General features: G+C 32.1%; 1 protein-coding gene across 16 annotated transcripts in view; it reads right to left on the bottom strand.

The window, feature by feature from the left end:
* Nucleotides 1-18,177, bottom strand: part of LOC105135275 (putative disease resistance protein RGA4) — a 35,427-nt gene that overhangs the window by 2,693 nt on the left and 14,557 nt on the right. For 4 of the 16 annotated variants that reach the window (XM_011040085.1, XM_011040077.1, XM_011040084.1 and 1 more), the window contains exon 2: nt 16,914-18,152. In XM_011040085.1, the coding sequence (XP_011038387.1) occupies nt 16,914-18,152 (1,239 nt within the window). Of the gene's footprint in view, nt 1-16,347; nt 16,512-16,624; nt 16,681-16,804 lie in introns of those variants that run through there. The other 12 variants (XM_011040088.1, XM_011040087.1, XM_011040089.1 and 9 more) reach the window with 10 other exon arrangements.

The following is an 18,177-nucleotide window of genomic DNA, read 5'->3' on the forward strand; positions in this document are numbered from 1 at the left end:
GATTGTTGCTTCTCAGCATCGGACAGCACCACGTTGATGGTTTTCAATCTCTCTTCAAGACGTGCAAGGTTATCTTCAAGTCCCCATGCCAAACGAAATTCTTGAACAGCAAAAGAGCCTAACTTCCCTAAAAGGGATTTTGCAATCTCGGTTGCAAAAGCTTCTGCCATTTTCTTTTTGAGTGAGGGGAGAAGTGTTTGATAGGAAAAAATGATTGAGATAAGAGTGGAGTTCCGCTTTCTGAGAGGAGAGGAGAAATCGTTGAGTCTTCTTGATCATAAAATTAAGGGACGAAAAATCAAAAAGAATAAATTTACAAGTAGTTGCTAATAATTTAGAGTTATGCAATTGCGTTGTAGCTTCTCCCATGGAATATTGACCACACGAGGATGATGGGAACACCTGCAACTGATCATCGTCATTGCCATCGTCATCATCATCATCAACTTTTTCCTCCTCTTTGAAATTAAGTTTTGTTTGTTTACAGAAAAGTTATTTTTTTTTAAAGTAATTTCTTGAAAAAGTGAATTCCTGAAAAGTGAATTATTTTTCAATATTTGGTAGTATTATAAAAAATAAACTGAAAAACACTTTTCAGTGTTTGATTATATTATAAAAAATGAATTGAAAAATAACTTATTAATATTTTATTTTTCTCAAGTTTATTAAAATAATAAGGAACAAATTTTACAAATTAAAAAGTTGAATAAGAATGAAAAGCATTTTTAAGGTGCGAGGATGATGGTAACACCTACAACTGATCATCATCATCATCGACTTCTTCCTCCTCTTCAGAATTAATCATCTTCTTCATTCCCTGGCTCCATATCAATACCTCCAGCTTCATGAACTTCAACCTGCCCCACTGGTTGAACCAAATACCCTACATTGGAGTCTTCATCCTGCCATTGCAATAAGAAATCATGCACGGTCAATGTATCAGAAAACAAGAATACATCGCTGCCATAATAAAAACTGGAAAAAGCTCCACCTTAAAACATCAATTATATCAGTACTTCAAAATGATAAAGAAATGTTTTTTTTAACTTATTTTCAGCTCATTTGAAAACTGGAAAGAGCTCCAAAAGAAAACGATCAAATTATATGAGTACACATGTATTCTCTATGCATAATGCAGAGAGAATACAGGTGTAAATAGCTAAACATTATATATCAGAAGATGAGGCATAAGATATATCCATATACAATATCACGCACAGTTTCCACTAAACAGAAATCAACTAAAATAGAGTGAATGGAGAAACATTAAACCAGTTACCTAATGGAAACAAAAAGATCAGATCAGCTAAAAAACACACCATTTATCTATATATTGTTATATTAAACTTGTCAATTGGATCATGAATTCAATGAGGTTTAATAATTTTTTTTATATTTTTTTTATCTAAAATAAACACTTATAAAATTATAAATAAATAAAATATCAAAGTTTATACCATCAGAATCCAACAACTTTATCTATACTATTAGAATCTAGCAACTATCTCTCTCATCTCTCAAACCAGGAATCAAAAAATAAAATAAAAAGAAAAAGTTTGAGACCAAAACCAAATTTCATTAATTGTTAGGATTAAAAATTTATAATTTAAAAAGTTAGAGGACTAAAGTATATTTTTAGCCCCAAGTTTAGAAAACTCATCCCTTTTTGCTGTGTTTTTCATCTTAGTCTCCTATCTTTGAATCTTCCCCTTTCTTAATAAATGTACTTTAATTGGACATTAATTTTAGCCTATAAGGATAGTTAAAAAATGAAGAACCAAAACAAAAACAAAAACTATTATGACAATCCAGATTAATTTGTTACTTGGTAAAAAAAAAAAGTTTTAGAGTATTTTTTAATGTGCCAATGGTCCTTAGTTTCCTTAGTAAGCTAAATGTCATGACCTAATTTTCAGCTCATGATAAGTAACTTAAATATAACACTTTAAGGTGCTTCGTATGTGCTAAGCATCAAAACTTATATATTCAATATATAAATTAGCATAACATAAAATAAAATATCTAAAATTGAGGAATTCAATAAATAAATAAATATCCAACTCTTTCATAAATAATTCAAAATAAATTCAAAATATAATTTAAAATTATTATATGAATATCTATGAATAACTAATAAAGAATATATTATTTGTCTCAATGAACAAACGAGGCATATATACCAACTTAAAGAAAGAGGAAGAACACAACCAAAAGATCTTGCTACTGAGACTGAACTAAATACCTAAAAAATATATGAATGGAAGGTAAGTCCAAACAAGCACGTCGATAGATAATAGGAGAAATAGTCGATTGCACCAAAAAAGGACAATCGTTTGACCTATCGAACACAGCCCAACCAGTCGACTACACCTCCTCAACAAGTCGATCAACTGAACAAAATAGACATGTCTTGATACTATTTCCCCAATTGGTCGACCACAATGTATGTTTAACAACCGGTTGACTTGTTTATTTGAACTGGTTAATTGCTTGATTGAGAAACTCAGAATTCAAGACTTGCACTCTTAATTTGATTAAGACTCAACAACATGCCCAATAACATCAAAATAATAATTAACAATGCTAAATCATCCAAAAACATATTTCTAACATTTTAAAACCAATATCCATTTTCAATTCCATCATAATCATTAAAAATCATTAAATTTCTTAATTCAACCTACAAGCCCTAGCAAGTCTTCTACTATTCATAATATGAAATTAAAGACAGTTTAGAATGAGCTTACCTTCTTATCAACGGTCAATAACCACAAACCAAAATAGAACCCACAAAAGGTAATTATTGATTACCTAGAGTAGAGGAAACTTGAGAGATGTCATGAGTGTGTTCTTATGTTTTGTTTTTTTAAACAATTATTTCTTGCTTGTTTTTCTTTTCTGAGTAGGAAAACCCCTACTTATACTTGGGTTTAGGGACTATGGCTGAAATTATAGGTTTTCAGCCCTCTGGGCTTTAGGGCAAAAACTTGGGTATTACATTGAATATATTGTGGTTGTAAGGTAGAAATGATAATTCTACTTTGATGCCGTGTGAATTAATCAACTTAATTCTTTGCAACTTTCCTTGATATTTCGATCCATTGAGTTGGAAAGACTAGTAACATTGTGTGAAAAACTTTATAATTATCTTGATTATACGGAATGAGGCCATGCTAAAATTATATTGAAATGTTTTCTTTTGATTTTAACTACAAATCATACTTTCACTAAATTCTAGATAATTCACGTGGTTCTACTCAATCGTCCATCACATGTCTAGATTAAATTTTTTTAATATGAAACTTACCCTGATTACTTTAAATAATAGTTTCCACCAACCAACAACATGACATATAGATCCCACAACTTGTACAAGTTATCTACAAGCTGCATGAGATAGAAAAAGAGGGGGGAGGAACTGAGTATTCTTTAAAATCCACATGTAGAAATTAAAATATTAGTCGATGATGTTACAAAAATCACTAGGAATATTCTGGACCTAGAGATTCTTGCATCATTTATTGTGTATTTTACAACCTTTACTTCATGACTATACTAACATCTTTTTCAATACATCTCTTCAGATGTATTAATATCTTCCTAAATAAATACCGCACAAAGTTTCCTAGAGGTGTTAGTGAGGGACCCTTCAAATGTCAAGTCAGTACCATGTTTTTTTATATAATAAAAGACATTAATGAAAGTATTAATGAGGTTTTATGAAGATAAAGAAGAGAAAAAGAGAGAAGATGTAGAATTAAGGAAGAACAAGTAAAGAATGTATTTTATTCTCAGAGTATAAGGTTTTGAACCCTTTTCTGTATATTCCACTTCTCTTTTATATTACCTAGCTTGACCTGCTTCATACAACGTAGAAGAGGTAGAGATGTAATCTCATAATAGTAAAATAATATTATTCTACTACTTGTATCATCACATCTAATTAATATAAGCATGTATTGCTTGTTCATATTAATAGGATGTGATGGGTATCATAATTAATAACCCATATCCAAAGTATGTAAGGCTTAGTGTGGAGTTACCTTTCAACCGTGCACTCAACTTGAGGGGTATTAGGTTCAACTCACACACTTTTCTGGTAGGAGTTAAGTTCAGCTTGTGATTGTATTAAAAAATGGTTAAGGACGGACGCGTCATAGCCCAATATAGAGTTAGGCACGATTGTGTCCTTGACCTAACAAAGGGCTGGACGTAGTCGTATCTTAGGCCCATTGTGGGGCTAGGTGCAAATGTGCCCTAATTCAACTTGGAGTTGAGTATGGGCATGCCATGACCTAATATGGAGTTGGCCGAGATGCATTCTTAGCCCAATATAGGGTTAGACGCAGACACTTTCCTAACCTATCATGGGGTCGAGCGCAGATATGCCCTTACCCAACTTGAAGTTAGGCACAAACATGTACATCAAAAAAGACAGTCTTATTTTAAGTTATGACTTTGTGCGATGTCCTTTTAAATAGGGTTGGTTTATAGAAATCATGAGCCATCATTAATCTATTGTCTTGTCTAATTGAGAAGGAAAGGAAGCGAACAAGTGAATCCATTACCTTGTCTAATTCTTTGTTATTTATTTAATTTTATTTTACCATGTGAATTTATTTATATATAATTCATATACAATAAGCTTACAATCATCCTTAAAATTGTTAATACAACCCCTGAGTAAATATATTATAAATGGAAGAGCACCATATATAGCTCCAAATTCTATTTGACATTCAAATTTAAATATTATTTATTTTTATTTTTTAAAGTGTTAAGAAAAAAATTTAATTTAATTGATTTTTTTTACTTTTAATTATTTTTTTATATTTTTAGATATTTTAATATAATGATATAAAAAATAATAAAAATATTATTTTAATATTTTTTATATAAAAAACATTTTAAAAAACAATTATATATTACTAAACATGTACATAGATATTTGACAAATATCTATATATCCAAACATAGCATAATCATCTTCTTCATTCCCTGGCTCTATATCAATACCTCGAGCGTCATGAACTTCAGCCTGCCCCACTGGTGGAACAAAGTACCCTGCATTGGAGTCTTCATCCTGCCATTGCAATAAGAAATCATGCACGGTCAATGTGTCAAAAAACAAGAATATATTGCTGCCATAATAAAAACTGGAAAAAGCTCCACCTTAAAACATCAATTATATCAGTACTTCAAAATGATAAAGAAATGTTTTTTTGACTTATTTTCGGCTCATTTGAAAACTGGAAAGAGCTCCAAAAGAAAACGATCAAATTGTATGAGTACACATGTATTCTCTATTCTCTATTCATAAATTTTTTTAATATGAAACTTACCCTCATTACTTTAAATAATAGTTTCCACCAACCAACAACATGATATATAGATCCCACAACTTGTACAAGTTATCTACAAGCTGCATGAGATAGAAAAAGAGGGGGGAGGAACTGAGTATTCTTTAATATCCACATGTAGAAATTCAAATATTAGTTGCTGAGGTTACAAAAATCACCAGGAATATTCGGGGACCTAAAGATTCTTGCACATCATTTATTGTATGTTCTACAACCTTGACTTTATGACTATACTGACTTCTTTTTCAATACATCTCCTCAAAGGTATGAATATATTCCTGAATAAATACCGAATAAATACCGCAGAAAGTTTCTTGGAGGTGTTAGTGAAGAACCCTTCAAAGGTCAAGTTAGTACCATGTATTTTTATATAATAAAAGACATTAATAAAAATATTAATGAGTTTTTATGAAGATAAAGAAGAGAAAGGGAGAAAAGATATAGAATTAAGAAAGAAGAAGTAGAGAATGTATTTTATTCTCAGAGTATAAGGTTTTGAACCTCTTGCTGCATATTCCACTCCTTTTTTATATTACCTGGCTTGACCTGTTTCATACAACGTAGAAAAGGTAAAGATGTAATCTTGTAATAGTAAAATAATATTATTCTTTTACTTGTATCATCAGATCTAATTAATATAAACATGTATTGCTTGTTCATATTAATAGGATGTGATGGGTATCAAAATTAATAACCCATGTCCAAAGTATGTAAGGCTTAGTGCGAAGTTACCTTTCAACCGTGCACTCAATTTGAGGGGTATTAGGTTCAACTCACACACTTTTCTAGTAGGAGTTGAGTTTAACTTATGACTATACTAAAAAATAGTTAAGGATGGACGCGTCATAGCCCAACATAGAGTTAGGCGTGGTTGCGTCCCTAACCTAACAAGGGGCTGGGTATAAACATATCTTGAACCCATTGTAGGGCTAGGTGCAGATATGTTCTAATCCAACTTGGAGTTGAGTGTGGCCATGTCATAACCTAGCATGAAGTTAGGCGGAATGCATCCTTAGACCAACATAGGGTCAGACACGACGGATACTTTTCTAGCCTATCATGGGGTCGGGCGCAGGTGTGCCCTTACCCAACTTGAAGTTAAGCCTAAAAATGTACACCAAAAAAGAAAGCCCCATGTTAGGTTGTGATTTTGTGCGATGGCCTTTTAAATAGGGAAATCATGAGCCATCATTAGTCTATTGTCTTGTCTAATTAAGAAGGAAAGGAAGCAAATAAGTGAATCCATTACCTTGTCTAATTCTTTGCTATTTATTTAATTTAATTTTACCACGTGAATTTATTTATGTACAATTTAACTCTAGTGCATATACAATAAGCTTACAACAATCCTTAAAATTGTTAATACAACCAGGTTTGAGTAAATATATTATAAATGGAAGAGCACCATATATAGCTCCAAATTCTATTTGACATTCAAATCTAAGTATTGTTTATTTTTATTTTTAAAGTGTTAATAAAAAAAATTTATTTATTTTTAATTATTTTACTTTTAATTATTTTTTTGTGTTTTTAGATATTTTAATGTAATATTATAAAAAATAATAAAAATATTATTTTAATACATTTTTATATAAAAAATACTTTAAAAAATAATTATATATTACTAAACATGTACATAGATATTTTTCAAATATCTATATATCCATATATGCTTTTTGCCATGTAAAACTCAATCTTACAGGGAGAGAATATTTATGACTTTTAGAGTATTTTTGAAAGTGTGGTAGGGTTATTTTTTAAATTATTTTTTATTTAAAAATATATTAAAATTATTTTTTATTTTTAAAAAAATTATTTTTAACATTAGTACGTCAAAATAATCTGAAAATACAAAAAAAATATGAATTTGAAGTTAAAACAATTAAAAAAAAATCAATTTTTTTTCTAAAATATTTTTATTTTTAAAATAAAAAAACAAACAATTCCTTAATATATTCTCTTTGCATGCTGGAAATGATAATTCTACTTTGATGCTGTGTGATCAACTTAATTCTTTGCAACTCTCCTCGATCTTTAATTGTTTTATTTTTAGTCAATTTCAATCTTTTTTTCCCTCAATGACATCTATATAGTCCTTGAATATTAATATCTTTTTCAATTTTATCTTTAGTTTTCTAATTTTCAATTATTTAATGAATATCAATCTCATCATATTGTAATTTTTCTCTTTTTTTCTCTTTTTTTAAAAAAAATTAAAAAATATTTTTTGAATGTTTTTTAACTGAAAATTTTTCTTCTCGTTGAAATATATTTTTTAGATATTTAAGAGGGCTTAAAAATCGTGTTATAATAACATAAATGAAGAAGATTTGGAAAATGGATGTGAAGAGGTGAATTTATCAAAGAAAGAGTTGGATGTGATTGTGGTGGTCCAGGGAGTGAAGGTGGCGACGTCAATGGTTGTTGTTAGTAGTAAGCGGTGATATTTTTTTTTTCGGGGGTGGTGTCAGTCCGCCGCTTTTTGTGTGTGTGAAAAAAAAGAGCAGCGGTTAGAGTTTCTACAGGTTTTGTTGGGATAATGTAGTTTTTGGGCCAAGGACCAAACCAGCCCCCAGATAATTTCTTTTTAGCATGGGGAAAAAATTATGCTAAATAAAAATTTAGATTTTCAAAAGCCTAAAGGCTCCCAATTTCAAGAGAACTTGCATTGTTTAGAATTAGAAATTTATATGTTAAGCATAATTAATTGGGAGATCACACACAGTACTAGTTAGGAGTAGCAATGATTTCGGTGCCTTCCCAGCCATGATTTGCTTAAAAGATCCGGAGCAAGGGAAAGCGATCAAATAATAGTGAAGGGAGGCATGTGTGAATGACAAGGATGAATTCTATGGATATATATAAATATAAAAGGTTGAGGGATGGATACAAAAATAGTAAAATGAAAAGGACTAGATTGTGAAAACACGAAGAAAAGATTGAGGGAATGAATGTATCATGGTCATAGAAATGAAATGTGCAGATGGGAGGAACCATTCGAGGAGTATGATTGATTTTGAGCAAATTAGAAAATATAAGGGAATGTTGAAAGAAACGAGGATTGATGCTTTGTGCACAGTAACAACCTAACTACACCCTCACATTTTAATGTTGTGTATATTGGATTGACAATAAATATAAATAAAAATACAAACAAGCAGATTTAATTGGTTTTTCAAAACTGGATACTTTCACGGAGACAACAGATTATATATTATTGGAGAAATCAAGGGAAAGTGGAAAGAAACAAGGATTGATGCTTTGTTCATAGTAACACCCTAGCTATACTCTAATATTTTAATGTTGTGTATATTGGATTGAAAATAAATAAAAATATAAACAAGCAGATTTATGTGGTTTTTCAAAACTGAGTACTTCTACGAAGACAACAGATTATATATTATTGGAGAAATGATACAAACATTTAACTTAACCCAGTACAATTCTACAAAACTTAATGTTTTACTCTTACATTCAATATTTCTCTCAAATCTACTCTTTTTCACTCTCACAGTTGTACTTACATTCACTGCACACTTGTTCTTTTCTTGCTCTCTCTTTGTCTCTATTTATAGGAGTTCAACCCAGTACAATTCTATAAAACCTAGTGTTTCACTCTTATATTTAGTGTTTCTCTCAAATATACTCTTTTTCACTCTCACAGTTGCACTTACACTCACTACACACTTGTTCTTCTCTTGCTCTCTCTTTGTCTCTATTTATAAGAGAAATGAAAATCTTAACAGCAACCAACAAATACCAACCAACTGCTAACTATCACAATAAATTTTGTGATTGACTTTAATGTATCTATCATAAGTGATAGTGGTGGAAAATGTTGACATAAATTTGCTACAAATCTCCACCTCGACAAGATTTTCCCATCCAATCCTTTAATGTGTTATATGGTACTGCACCCTGAAGGTGCTCAACATCGAGAGCTGTTGACCAAGTTCAAACAATGTTGGAATTTAATTCTTGAGACATATTTTGTGAGCATGTCAATTGAATTATCCGTGGTACCAATTTTCTGTAGTAGAATATCCCCGTTATCCATAATTTCTCGAACAAAATGAAATCGAACATCAATGTGCTTGGTGCGGGAATGATAAACCCGATTCTTTGCAAAATTATCTATGGTACCAATCTTCTGTAGCAGAACATCCCCTTTATCTATAATTTCTCGAACAAAATGAAATCGAACATCGATGTGCTTGGTGCGGGAATGATAAACCCGATTCTTTGCAAGATAATCGCACTTTGACTATCACAATGGACATTCACGTGCTTTTGTACAATTCCCAAATCTTCAATCAACCCATGTAACCAAATAGCTTCCTTGAAAGCTTTTGTTATTGCCATGCACTCTACCTCAGTTGTTGACAAAATTGCTGTTGATTTTAACATTGACCTCCAACTTATAGGCCTTTTAGCAAGTGTAAACACATAGCCTGTTGTGGAACGACGCTTGTCTAAGTCACCAGCATAGTCCGAATCCACATAACCAACTAAATTTTGTTTGAGTCTATCATCCCTCTCAAACTTCAAACCGAATGTGTTGTAAAATCCACTTAATTGTCTGCTAGTGACCTTTTCTCGGATCATGCATATACTTGCTCACCATATTGATAACATGTGAAATATCTGGTCTCGTATAAGTCATTGCATATATTAATGCACCAACTGCATTTACATACAAAATTTAAGTCATATGTTTGTGCTCTTCCTCTGTGTGTGGAGACATTGAAGCACTTGACTTAAAATGAGGAGCTGAAGGTATGTTTACAGGCTTGATCTTACCATCTATCCTAAATCTCTATAGAATTTTCTTTAAGTATTGGGTCTATGTCAAATAGACTCTGCCTTTTCCTTTGTCTCTCTAAATCTTCATGCTAAGAATCTTTTTAGCTTCTTCAAGGTCCTTTATTTCAAAGTCGGTTCTCAGTTGAGCTTTCAGTTTATCAATCTCCACCTTGCTTTTCGATGCAATCAATATATCATCCACATGTAAGAGCAAATAGATGATAGAACCATCAAGAAATTTGTGAAAATATACACAATTGTCAAACTGACTCCATGTGTATCAATGTTTTGTCATGAATTTTTCAAATCGCTTATACCACTAGCGAAGAGATTGTTTCAATCCATACAATGACCTTTTCAGTTTACAAGTCCAATTCTCTTTCCTAGTGACTTTGAAACCATCTAGCTAAGACATGTAAATTTCATCTTCCAAATCTCCATGCAGGAAGACAGTTTTCATATCAAATTAGGCTAACTCCAAATCAAACTGTGCAATCAAGGCTACCAGAATACGGATTGATGAATTCTTAATAACTAGAGAAAATACCTTATTATAATTTATCCCCTCCTTTTGAGCATAACCTTTTACTACCAATCTTAATTTGAATTGAATGTTGTCTATTCCAAGATTACCTTCCTTCTTGGCATATACTTACTTATAACTAGTTGTCTTCTTTCCCTTAGGGAGTTGTACCAAATCCCAAGTCTAATTCTTGTGGAGAGATTTTATCTTTTTATTCATTGTCTCTTTCCATTTTGCACTTTTTACACTCTGTACTGCTTCTTTATAGGTGTAGGGGATTCCATTATTGGTCACTGGAAGTGCATAAACCATCATATTACAATACCGAACAGGTTTTTTTATAACTTCTTTTTGTTTACTCGTTGCAATAGATTCTTATTTTGTGATTATTGGAGTTGTTACATCCTTTTCATTTGAACTTTCAACTGAATCTCCTTTAGTAAGGATTGTCCGAACAATCTTTATAGGAATGATTGAAGTCTCCAACTCCACCTATTGTGCATCACCATACTGTTTTTCCTTCTTCTGTGATTTCTCTTGTTGTAGCATGCTAGACTCATCAAAAGTGACATCTCTACTCAAAATCACTTTCTTTGATTCAGAATACCTAAGTTTGTAACTTTTTACTCCTCCATTAAAGCAAAAATAATATAGCTTTCCTGACTCTAAAATCTAGCTGGGACTCAATAACATGATCATATGTTGAGCAACCAAATATATGCACAGAGTCATAATCATTTGTAGGAGAGCCTAACCATACCTCCAAAGGGCTTCTTACATTTAATGTTGTTGAAGGTAAACGATTAACAATATGACGAGCATAGTTTAACGTCTCGCCACAAAATACTTTGCTTAGTTTTGAATATGATAGCATACATCAAACTTTCTCCACCAATATGCAGTTCATGCATTCTACTATTTCATTTTGTTGTAGTGTTTTATGAAAAGTAAAATGTCGTTTGATCCCTTCATCTTGACAAACTTCAAAAAAAGAATCTGAAGTGTATTCACCACCATTATTTGACCGAAAAGTTTTAACTCTTATTCTAGCTTGAGTCTCCACCATTTTCTTTTATTTTAGAAAGATATCATGAACCCTATTCTTATGTTTCATTATATACACCCATACTTGTATTAACAAATCATCAATAAAAGTAACAAACCAACGATTACCTCCAATATATTCATTCTTTAAAGGTACTCATACGTCCTTGTGAATATAATCTATAATCTCTTTTGTGTTGTGTACCGCTGTGTCAAACTTGACCCTTGTCTTTTCCAACATAGTGCTAACAGAACCCATACTTCCTAGTTTTGACATTTTTTAATAGACCTTGCCTGACTAATCCTTGCAAAACCTTTTCACTAGCATGCCCTAAATGTATGTGTTAAAGTTTGGAATTATTTGCTTCATCATCTTCTAAGCTTTTAGAGATAGCTACTGTATCAGTAATTGTAGATCCATCTAGGAAATATAAATTTCCTATCTTTGTACCTCTTAAGATAACTAATGCACCACGGATTGCTCTCAGGACTCCACCATACATGATAATCTTATAACCACTATATTCTAAGACTTTAAGTGAGAAGAGATTTTTCTTCAAGTTAGGTATATATTGTACCTTTGTTAGTGTCTTAACTACCCCATTATACATCTTTAGATAGATAGTTCCAATCCTTTTGATCTCACAAACATCATCATTACCTATCAACACAACTCCTCCATCGAACTCCTCGAGTCTTGAGAATAAGTGCTTGTAAGGGCACCTGTGATAGGAACATGCAGAATCAAGAACCCATTCACTAGAATGGTTTTCTAATGATGAGACCATGAATGTAGAGTCTCATTCATCTTCATCCCGTGCAATGTTCACAGTTTATTCATCTTTTTCTTTGTTGTCCTTGATTGGACAATCTTTCTTTCAATGTCTTTTTTTGTGACAAAAGGCACATTCATCTTTTGCAAGATATCGTCTGTTTAGCGATTCTCCTTAGAATTTTAAACGAGATCTCCTTCGCCCTTGAAAGCTTCTAGGGTTTTTTCTGCTTTTAATTGTCAATGCTTCTGACGTTGACTCCTTATGAACATTTTGCTCCTTCTTCCAGTACTCATTGTTCACCAAAGCATTGGACACATCAATGAATTTAATCTTTTCTTTACCATACAATAAAATGATGACAAGATGTTTATATGTGCCAAGTAATGAATTTAATAATAACATAGCCTTATCTTCATCATCGATTTCCACATCCAAATTCTTCAAATTAGCTATCATTTTATTGAAATCATTTAAATGCTTATTCATGGAAATACCTTTCTTATGCTGAAAATGAAAGATCATTTTCTTCAAGTATAGACGATTCTCTATATCCTTCTTCATAAACTTGTCCTCTAGTGCTTGCTATAATTTCTTTGTAGAGTTCTGTTTTGAAAAGGCATACTTATGATCCTTTATAAGACAAAGTCAAATGGAATTGCAGATTAACTAATTTATCATTTCCCAACATTTCTCATCCAAATCCTTTCGTTTATCTTCCAGAATGAAATTCAAATTTATTTGGACAAGCATATCCATAACTTCACATTTCCATATACCAAAATTACTTTTCCCATCAAACTTCTTCGCCTCAAATTTGGTACTCAATACTAGGATGTATTGTGAAGGTATACTAGCATTCCCCGCTAATCTTTCTTATGGAATATCAGTCATTACGACGTCTTTGAATTACAAATGGACTCCCAAAATTGTTAAAACACATATTTTTATGCTAAAAAAAGCTAGAACAATAACTTTAATTTACTGTTTCATAAAATGTACACCACGGTTGCGTCCGAAATGGTTGAAAATGCTAGGAACAAGCTTGACTCTACCAAAAAGGAGCTAAAACATCACTGAGTTAGCCAAAAAACCAATCTGATAGAGTTGACTCGGGAAAAGAATATTTTTTCTCTGCTAAAGAATATTTTGTCACTGTGAATGGAATATTCTTATTATGTTATAGAAAATATTCACTCTTATACTCAATGTTTCTTTCTTTCAAATCTATTCTTTTTCACTTTCATAGTTGTACTTGCACTCATTACATACTTGCTCTTTTCTTGCTCTTTCTTTATCTTCATTTATAGGAGAAATGAAATCCTTAACAGCAACCAACAAATACCAACCAACTGCTAATTATCATAATAAATATTGCAGCTAACTTTAGTGTATTTGTCATAAGTGATGGTGGTGAAAAATATTGACATAAATTAGCTATATTTAATTGTGTTGGGGAGAGGAATAAAATCTCGGATAAAATCAAACTTCAGTTGACATTCAATCACAACCTGATTCGATACAGATTTAATTATATTTTTAAACTCTCAGTAGCAAAAACAGCATGCATGTTTAGTTTTGCATTATAGACATGGCTAACTCAATGACTGAAAATTCCAAGAAGAACATTTGATTTAAGAATGACAAATCAGAAAAAAATGAGAAAAAATTACTGGAGGAAGCGATTGTCTGCATAAGCTTTCAAAGAACTGAGTTCAATAGGTACAAGGAGGAGAGCGATTTGCAAGAGTGGTGCTTGCCTCAGGTAGAGTAGATAAATATAACAGAGATCTAAAACCCTATTTTATGACAAAATGTTGAGTTTTAAGTTTACTTTGGCATTAGGAATCCATCAAACTTGAGTCCTCCCTTCTCTCTTGGTTTGCGAGGATAAGTTCTGTTAATTGTCCGAATTAGAATGAAGATGTAATTAGAGTTAGGTTAACTTCGATGGGAGATTAATTTGAGAATTATTTTAATAATATGTACATAGAAATATAAGAAACAGAAATATATCAAGTCATCTATCACAAGCATCCATGAAGTTTATAAGAACTAGAAAATTTTCTATCATATATAAAGAAGGTATGGGAAGGGGATGTTTCACATTCATCAGAGAACATCGTAGAGATTCTCCTAATGCAATCGTCGATTTTATTGGAAGAATCAAATCACTGAAATATCACAGGCTCAGCATAAGAAGCAAGATCCAACATATCTAATATAAAACTGTATGGCAAAAAGTTTACTTTTCCGAAGCGAAATAAAAACAGATACAGGAAAGACAGAGGATGAGTCCCGGCATTCAGTCACATGCAGCTATAATATTGGAAGGTAAGCAAAGATTCAACAACATAAATACACAAAATTTGAAACAAGTTATGAAAGGATCAATAGCCTAAATGCATTGCATCATCAACAGTTCAAAGCACTCTTAAACTTCCTAATTTAATTCACAAAAATCATCTTGTTGCTATAACAAAACCCAGACAACAATAATAAGTTGACCTACCAACCTTGACTGCTACTGCCTTGTGATCATCTTTCAACAACATCTCAGAAAACAAAAACAAAGAAAATACAGAACCGAAACATAAATCTCCGTTAAACATCAACCCAAAGGACTTTCAAGAACTTGTTTTACATCGTTGAAACTACTAGGAACTGCCTACATTATACCTAACCCAAAATATTAGCCCACGAAACAGACATATTCTTCGAAATCGAAAATAAACAACGTGCACAAGCAAATAAAATAAAAAATTTCCAGCTTTCACATAAAATCCTTCATTTTCTACATGATTTCAATACCCTGTTTGCCGATTTAATTAATTAAATTCACTCAAAATCAAAACTTTAACTTATTCACTAAATCACAAATTAACTCATAAATTAAAAATAATAATAATAAAACTATCTTCATTTACTTCGAGTGATTTCTGATAGTTAGAATCAGAGTTTACTGATGGGTTCTGAGAGAGAATTTTTAATCCGCGCCGGTTGATGCAATATGTCAGCAAAAGTTAAAATGATTAAAACATGGTAAAGTAATTAGCTTAGAGAAAGAGAGAGGGGAGGTTTTTACCGACGGTGGAGATTGCGCAAGAAGAGCGAAGGAAGACGTGTACTGGAGAGATGAATTTGTTAGGGAAGGAGTCGGGGTTAGTGTTAAAAGTTTGTTTTTTTCTGGTTAAAGGAAGCTGGAAGTTTTGTTTGAGGGTGATTTTATTTTCCAAGAAGATGGCGGTAGCTGTGGTGGTGTCGGTGAGTCGCTTGTTTTGACGGCGAGGTACGCGGTGGTAATGTTTGTTTTAAAAAAAAAACGAGTAACGGTTTTTAACAAATCGGCTGGGACGGAGTGATTCGTTAGGTATTTTTTATATATATAAATATATTAAAATAATATTTTTTATTTTAAAAAAATTATTTTTAATAATAATATATTAAAAATTTTAAAAACATAAAAAATAATTAATTTAAGCAAAGAAATTTTAAAAATTGATGAAAAATGGGTTCAACAGAAAAAGAAAAAAATCTAAAAAATTATAAACTTTTAATAAGTCACTAGCCTAGTAGTGTTTGTAAAAATGGGATTAAGGAATGGTTTTGGAGTGTGTTGGGTATTTTTGCATAAATATATTAAAATTTTAAAAAAATAAAAATTAAGTTATACCGCAACCCCAAAGAATAAAAAAAAAAAAAAAACTTTTAATAAGACATGGGCTAGTAGTGTTTGGGCCATGGACAAAACAAGTAGAATTATATGACACGTAATATTTTATTTGTTAAGCATAATTATTTAAATGATCACACACAATATTTTAAATAAGATAAAGAGGCAAGCCAACAATTACAACAACCAAATGTTTATCAATTTATTAATGACAAATTATCATTAGCTAGCCAAGGAAATTACACAAAGCAGACACTCCGAGCCTTAAGCTGATCTTCGTAAGTGACAAACTGTTGTAGAAGATCTCAGCCGACAGGACCCTCACAGTAGTAAACCTGAAGAAATTAGACAAAAATAGAATTTAATAATGATGTATTGAGTTCTAAGAAATTTAAATTGCTGAATGAATTAGTTAACTTTGCATTTTATCATGACAACCACGACATACCTTGTCTTGTTCTTTTGCTCTGGTTAAATCTGATGGAGTTCCACTTGAACCTGCCCCCCCAAACCACAAGAGGTTGTGTCAAATAAACATTGAAAAGAATTTAAAAGGAAAAAAAGGAATTGAAGAATGGATAAAAATGTGAAACTAAATATGATATATTTAAATACTTATAACCCGTACCTAATCAGATGTTTCTTCACCGCTGTCATCATCGGCAACCTTGATTTTAGGGATATGTTTGATCTTGGGCCAATCTTCTCCTGTTCCCCTTCGATATTTTTTGCTCAACCTTGGACAATCACTGATCTCAAGATTTTGAAGTTTTTTTAAATTGCCGATGCACTCTGGCATTTCTCTAATTTTTTGACACTTGTTGATGATAAATGTTTGTAAGGATTCTGCAGATCCTTGAAGAAACTGTTCTGGTAAAGCAATAGTTGATGGTAAGTCATCAAATATTACAATACGAAGGGAAAGGGAAAGGGAAAGAGGCTGAATTTTTCCCTTTTTCTCTTCTTGTATTGTCATCAAATCAAGCTTCCTACATTCACTAATACCAAATTCTTCCAGAGTAGTTAGGCATTTTATGCTTCTTGGCAGAGAAATCAAGCTATTACAACGATAAATAACCAATTTTCGAAGACTTTTAAGACCTTGCATATCTTCGCACAAATCTTCTAGATTTTCACAATAAGCAATGAATAAAGTTTGAAGACACTCCAAACACCCAATCCCACCTTCTGGCAACCGCTTCTGCTGAGTAGTTAGATATAAAAATCTAAGGCTGATCATGTACCTCACATCTTTGGGTAGCTCTTCTAATCCTTCACCTGTAACCAGAGCTTGCAAGTTTTGCAATTTGAAAATAGATTTTGGGAGTCTTTTTAATTTTGCGCTGGTCCCAAAATTAAGATATCTCAGATGTTTCAAGGCGCCAATCTTCTCCGGAAAAGCCTCAAATTCAGAACCATTCGTTAATTCCAAAGATCGCAAATGCTTAAATTCTGAAATACATTTTTTAAAATCTGTTTTGCATGTAGGCCCCACTACACTATCTGCGAAGACTATTGACCGCACATGATGGAAGTTGTTCGGGAACTTGGGGACAGTTTGATGAAAAAATGAATCAGAGTCGAGAACCGTCAAATGACGGGTCGTTTTGGAAATTTGGTGGTTTCGAGAGCTTATGATTAAAAACTCATTTTGAGCCAATGATGATGCAAGATCATGCATTAAATCATGCATCTTAAAGGAAGCTCCAAACCACCCATGCAAATAATCTTGGAAGAAACATCTTGAGATCAACTCGCGCACATAACGCAAGCCAATATCTTCCAGTTTCTCATTTGGATTTGATGATTGAAGAATGAGCCCATGTGCCATCCAAAATTGCACCAATTCGAGATCTGCGAATTTGATATCTTTTGGAAAAACCGAACAATAAAGAAAGCATCTTTTCAAGTGAGTCGGCAGTCTTTGATAGCTTATTTTCAAGGCAGGTAAAATACCATCTCCCTCATCTTCCCACTTCTCACTATCTCTCACCGATTTCC

The sequence above is a fragment of the Populus euphratica genome, unplaced genomic scaffold (genome assembly GCF_000495115.2).
Source record: "Populus euphratica unplaced genomic scaffold, PopEup_1.0 scaffold72.1, whole genome shotgun sequence".
Classification (NCBI taxonomy): domain Eukaryota; kingdom Viridiplantae; phylum Streptophyta; class Magnoliopsida; order Malpighiales; family Salicaceae; genus Populus; species Populus euphratica.